General features: G+C 51.3%; 1 protein-coding gene across 1 annotated transcript; it reads left to right on the top strand.

Moving 5' to 3' along the window:
- Positions 1 to 2,825: 2,825 nt before the first annotated feature.
- On the top strand, positions 2,826 to 4,049 carry LOC118159950 (histone H2A-beta, sperm-like). Its single transcript, XM_035314485.1, has one exon. It carries the CDS (start codon positions 3,355 to 3,357, stop codon positions 3,862 to 3,864), a length of 510 nt encoding a protein of 169 aa, XP_035170376.1. The 5' UTR covers positions 2,826 to 3,354; the 3' UTR covers positions 3,865 to 4,049.
- Positions 4,050 to 6,299: the final 2,250 nt, after the last annotated feature.

Raw genomic sequence — 6,299 nt, 5'->3', positions numbered from 1 at the left:
TTTGTATGCAGGTGAAACCTTCATAGAAAGAGCAAGGCAGCAAGGCAAGAAAATCCTGAAATGCAGTCTGTGTTGCTTCATGATGTGGTCTCCATGAAAGGGTGCAGGGAGTTCCGACATCACAGAAAAGTGTCATTGTATGCAGATGTTCCTGGGCCAAGCGTAGGGAGCATTAAACCTTAACACTGTCAGAGATCTCTCAAAGGCTTTATTGTGGCTAAAATGCTAAAAAAGCTGAGGTAACTAGCAGGCAGAAACTGGCTAGCAGTTTGAGTGTAGAAGTCACTAGATTTGAGGTCAGAGTGTTATTGTTCCCAGAATCGCTGTAGTTCCCAGAACTCCTTGACAGGGTGAAGGAGAAGGAATTGGACTTCTAAGATAAGCATTTTCTTTTTCCTTGTGTCCTGCTTATAACTGCCTGTAGGAGAAAGATCAACGAAGTTTTCTGGTTTAGGACAACGGAACAACTGGGCATCTGTGAGGGAAACGGAGCACCCCTGGATGCTCTCAGTGCCACCTGCTGCCATCTTCTGGTCGCCGTGCCGCAAACAGCTCACAGCGGTTCGCGTGGGCCAAGGTTTTGCCCCGAACTGTAACCGTGAGCAATGCCATCCACTTCTTATTTCAGAACACCCTTAATGGTCTCTGCCTTTCTTGGAAGGCTCTGCAGGCAGAGTTTGAAGCTCTTTTTTCTTTTCTTTCTTTTCCCCTCCATAATGATTAGTAAAACGGGAAGTCTTAACCCCTGTGCCCCAGGTTGGAAGGGGGTTCGTTTTCCCAGAGCAGATGGTCAGGTCCCAACTCTCTTATATGGAGAAGCAGCACTGTCTTCCTATGGTCTCCCTCTTGTGCTTTTTACTTACTCTGAAGCTACTTCTTGACAAACAAGTGCGCTCAGTTCTGTGAGAGCTGGGGCAAAAGCTAAGTTTCAGACCTTTATCTTCCCAACAGCAAGAAAGTCGCAATAACCTTAATAGACAAGAGACCTTGATGGCAATTCAAGAACAGCATTTTGATTTCTGCCGTTGCATATGAAAACTCCTACAACATTGAGTCTTTTACCTGAGCTGTTTGAATTGTGTGACCTTGGGAATCCTGACTATTAATTTTAAACATAGACCTCTATTTTTCAATATGCTAAAGAAATCCAGGAAAACCAAATCCAATGGATCTGTAAAATACTGCCGTCCAAACATTTCTTATGCTCAGAGGTTCCTGTTGTTCGAGAGAAGACCATGTAATCAGAGACCTCAATTCATGGAGCCCTTGCAAGCAGCAATGCCACAAAAGCAGCATACTTCATAGATACTAATTTGGATGTGTGACTGCTTACAGAGATGGAAGCTTTAAAAATCACATGGCATTGATGCTATGAAGTCAGGGCGACTGGAAATCAACAAGAATTTGCTATTAATACCAGGAGACAAATATAAAATTGAACACATTCCTGTCAGTGGTCCGGGCATCTGAAAACACGCTGTTTCTGAAGTGACCTCATGCATGAAGGAGAGTCGACTTCCCGTCACCCCAAAGAGTGGTTCTAAAACTCCACAACTACAGCAAATACAATATTCTCAGAACACAAACAAACAAACAAACAAACAAAAGGCAAAGCTCTAGGTCCATGAGATATTGCTTCTCTTCTAAGCAGCATGGTTTAGCTCCTCCACACCTCTGCTAGAGGTGACCTGGAGGGAAGGAAAGCAACTCCAGCTGCCACCCTTCTTTGGCAGGCACTGCCTCTGCATTTCCTCAGGCTGCCAGGTACACTGAAATTTGCTATCCCAAAATCCCTTGATTTGTGGGAGAGTACATAGCGCATAAATAAAAAGCAGGGAAACAGGAGAGGTTGGGATTTGCCTTAACTGGCATCTCTCTGGCTCCTTAGAGACCTGAAGTTTCTTCAACTAGGGGAGGAATATGGGGCTAAGGGGAAGACCTGCCTTTACTGTTTCCGTTGGAAGTGTGAAGCCCTCTTTGGGCAATGTGAGCAGGGAAAGGACCTAAAAGTGATTAAATGACACGTTGGTATGAGTTTCTTCATTTAATAAAAATAAAAATAACAACAATAACATCAGCTCCAACAACAACAACAAAACGTGTCACCTGGCAAGCTCCCTGTACTGCTACAGAAAGCCAAGAAGGCTGAACTTGCAGAAATCACAAAGAAAGGTCTCTGGGAGTTTTCAGTCTTGAAGGAAGGCACTTGAAGAGACCTCGGGATCCACATCCAGGCAGAGAACGTTGCTTGCATTGCCTCTGGAGTGAAGTACAGCAGACACAGTGCCCCAGCCAGCAATATCCTGCAGCTGTTCTCGAGATGTTCTCGAGGCATGTCTCCCTCACAGTCCTGCCCAGACAAACCTGTCCCAGGCAGCCACACCCCAGGGACCTGTTTCTTGCTTAGCCATAGAAGCCATCGGGCTGGGATTGGCATTCCTCCCGTCTGGGTCACTCTCCACCTTGACCTGCCCAACAGGGAAGGAGAGGGAAGGGGAAGAGAACGAGGAACCAGAAGGCACATGAAAAGTACGTGGAAGGCGAGGGAAAATGCGGGTTTTGGTTGGAGAGAAAAGCCAAGAGCACTGGGACTGTTCAGCCTGGAGGAGGTGCAGTGAGGTCAACCTGAGAGGCTGTGGACTCTCCAGCTGTGGAGCTCTTCCAAACCCAACCCAGGCCAGGGCAACCTGCTGTAGCTGACCCTGCTCGAGCAGGTGGTCTGGATGAGCTCAGAAGGCTCCTTGTGTCTTCAGAGGTCCCATGGCTTGGCCCCGTGATCCTGAGACATGGGGAGAGGCGAGGGGAGGGAGGTTCTCTCCCCAGGAGAGGAAATGAGGGTTTGGGCTGGAGGCAGGAGGCAGCCTCTGACACAGAGAGGTCAGAGGGCAGGGCCAGGCCGCAGAGAAGGGAGAAGGCTCATCCTGGCAAGGCCAGGCATGGGGACAGGCTCTGCCATGGCAATGGGAGGAGCAGGAGCACGGTGGTCCCTGAGCCCCCTGCTGGGTGAGGTCACAGGCAGGGGGGGTGAGGTCACAGGGGGATTCCTGCCTACTGGTCCCCGGCCTTCCGGGCAGGGGCTAAAGGACCAGAGCCTGCGCAGGAGAGGGACTGGTCCGGAGCCCATCTCCAGAGGGGTGGGCACTGGGCAGCACACTTGGGGCCATCCTGCTGCACGCAGTGCGCGGACGGGCCGGCAAGGACAGGCACGGGCACAGGCAGGGGCAGGCAGGGCCTGCGGACAGAAACCAACTGCGAGGGCCAACAAGGACAGCAAGAGGAGGGGCAAGGCAGTCGGGACGCAGGGAGATCCGCCCGCGCAGCCTGGAGACGCCTCAGGATTGAGCCGCGAGCAGCATGTCCGGAGCAGAGGAGGTCTGTGCGATGCCTGAGCAGGAGCAGGAGCCTGAAGCGACGTGCTCTGGGCCCCCCCCCACAGGCAGGGGAGCAAAGGCCAAGAAGAGCCGCTCCTCCCGCTCCTCCCGGGCTGGGCTGCTCTTCCCTGTGAGCCGCATAGACAGGCAGCTGCGCAGAGGCCACTTCGCCAAGCGCCTTGGAGCCAGGGCCCCCGTCTTTCTGGCTGCTGTGCTGCAGTGGGTGACGCACAAGACCATGGACATGGCTGGGAAGATTTCCAAGAAGAGCAACCAACAGTGCATTTCCCCAGGCCACTTGCAGATGGCTGTGCGGAACAGCTCTGCGCTCAAGCAGCTCCTGCTAGGCAAGCCCAGGCACCACAGCAGGGCTGTCCCCCAAAGCCAGCGCGTGGCCTCACCCTCCAAAAAGAAGAAGGCCAAGGATAGGAGAGGAAGGCGCAGGCAACGGGCTGCACCTGCCCGTGCCACCACTGCTATCGCTGCCAAGTGAAAACAGAAATTCCTGCCCCAGACCAGCACGGCAAGGGCTGTCCCATTTTTGCCCGGCTCTTGACAAATCCACCGCTCTGGTTTAATGGTCCAATAAAAGCCCTTGAAATGCTATGTTGTGCCTGGGGCTTGCCTTGTGGATGCTGGGCAGTGGAGTGGGGAGTGGGAGGATGGGGGACAGCAAGGAGGGGACACCCTGTCAGTGGACTGCTTTGTTAAACTGTGACACCTGGCAGTGTTGCAGTGGGGAAGAATCTGTGGAGGAATTGCTCAGGGTCCCAATCTGCCTTTCAGCATTTTGACAGCAGCTGAGTTTCCAGGGCCTTCTCGCTGCACTGCCTTCCTGTCCAGGAAAGAACGGTTCCTGCACAGGAGCCTAAGCATGACAGCAGAGAGAGGCAGAGCATGTGGGGCAAAGAGGGGTCACGTGGGTGATCAAAGTGGCACCTGACAGTGACCAGAGAGCAGCAGGTCCTCCCTCAGCCCTTTGTCCATGTGACAGGGTTGTCCAAGCATGGTCTCTTCACCGCATCCCTCATTCCCTTCTAGGGAGGGCCAGGGGATGCTCCTGACGATGCAGGGCAGCTCTTGGGCCAAAGAAAAGGCACTTCTCTTCCACAGCGTTGCTCCATTCTCCCTCTCTTCTCTTTCTGCCAGGGGGAAGGGCCACCTGCCCATGGGGTCTATAAGAAGGCCTTTGGGATCAGGCTTCTTGTGGGAGCTTCTTCTCAGAGGAGCTCCCACCTGGGGGTAGGATCTGTTGGCACCATCTCAGAAAATCTCCTCCTGGCTGGTCAGATGGAGAGGTGTGTGTAACAGGCATGGCAGTTGTTGCTCTTCTTCTGGTGGTGCCTTGCCTGACACTAGAAGAAAAAGAGGCTGCTGAAGCCCATGGAGGCCAGTGCTGGACATGCTCCAAGGACTTGAGCAGCCTCTTCTCGTTTAACAGGCTCCCCCCCCCCGCTCACACCCCAGTTGGAGCACGGGCAAATACTCAGGTTCCTGATGGAGCCTGAGCAAACTGTAAGCCTCTCTTCCAGGGGGGAGGACACAAGAGACAGGCCCTCCCATGGGGTCTTCCCATCTGGGGTATCCCCCCGAGAGGGGAGCCTGGAAAGGCAGGGTAAAGAAGAGGAGGGAAGGGCATACTTGCAAGGGGGAAGTTGTGGTGGTTTTACCTTGCTGGGCAGCTGAACTCTACCATTGCTCTCTCACTTCCCCTCCTCAAAAGAAGGGGGGGGAGAAGAAAGTAAGAGGGAAAAAACAAACAAGCAAAGGCCCTGCAGAAGCACAGAGAGAGGAAAAAAAAATTACTCTCTACTTCCCATCAATGAGTGACACTTGGCCACGTCCTGGCAAGCAGGGCCTCAATACACATAGGACAGATGTCTTCATAACAAGAGCCCCTGCTCTCCTTCCCCTTTCCCACCTTTTTTTGCTGAGTGTGACACCATATGGCATGGAATATCCCTTTGGTCAGCTGCCCTGGTGATGTCCCTTCCCCACCTCTTGCCCACCCCCAACCTACTGGCCCTGGGGAGCTTTGGAGGGAATCTTGATGCTGTGCCAGCACTGCTTAGCAATAGACACAACACTGGTGTGATACCAGTGCTGTTCTAGCTACAAGTGCAGACAACGGCACTGTATGGGCCACTGCAGGGAAAGTTAACTCCATCCCAGCCAGACCCACAAGTGTGTTTTCTAGTTTCCATAGACAAATGCATTCCATTCAAAACTTTTCAAGCAAACTCAAACTTCAGAGAAGGGCAGGGGTGAGGTACTATTTGAAAAGCATTTCTGAATAAAGAGGAATGTGCAATCTATGCCTATGAGAGGAATCAAAATCTTCAGACAAAAGTACAGATATACCTCCTTTTTTGCTTACTTGTTTTCAGAAGCATTGCCACAGAGTAGACCTAGAGGTGGCCAAGCACAGTGCTCAATTTGACAGAAAGTGTAAAGCACTTTGCTCAAGAAACTGTTAACTATGGAGAGTTCAAGGAGATGATATCTTTATGTTTGACCCACACTGAGGTACATTACCAAAGAACTGCACTGGACTTTGTTAAATTCTTCTCTTTCTCTCTTTCTTTCTCCCTCTCTTTCTTTCTCCCTTTCTTCCTTTTGTTCTCTCTTTCTCTTTCTCTTTCTCTTTTTCTCTCTCCTCCTTCTTCCTCTTTCTTTCTTTCTTTCTCCCTCTCTTTCTTTCTTTCTTTCTTTCTTTCTTTCTTTCTTTCTTTCTTTCTTTCTTTCTTTCTTTCTTTCTTTCTTTCTTTCTTTCTTTCTCTTTCTCTCTCGTGTTTCTTCGTTCCTTCGTTCCTTCTTTCCCTCTTTCTCTTTCTTTCTCTCTTTCTCTCCCTCTCTCCCTCTCTTCCTCTCTTCCTCTCTATCTCTTCCCTTCCCTTCCCTTCCCTTCCCTTCCCTTCCCTTCCCTTC

This window comes from Oxyura jamaicensis, unplaced genomic scaffold (genome assembly GCF_011077185.1).
Source record: "Oxyura jamaicensis isolate SHBP4307 breed ruddy duck unplaced genomic scaffold, BPBGC_Ojam_1.0 oxyUn_random_OJ72800, whole genome shotgun sequence".
NCBI classification, from domain to species: domain Eukaryota; kingdom Metazoa; phylum Chordata; class Aves; order Anseriformes; family Anatidae; genus Oxyura; species Oxyura jamaicensis.
This window is presented reverse-complemented; position numbering and strand designations above follow the sequence as displayed.

Excerpts from the sequence above, each read along its gene's own strand:
- LOC118159950 (XM_035314485.1), top strand. The coding sequence starts at position 3,355 with ATGTCCGGAGCAGAGGAGGTCTGTGCGATGCCTGAGCAGGAGCAGGAG.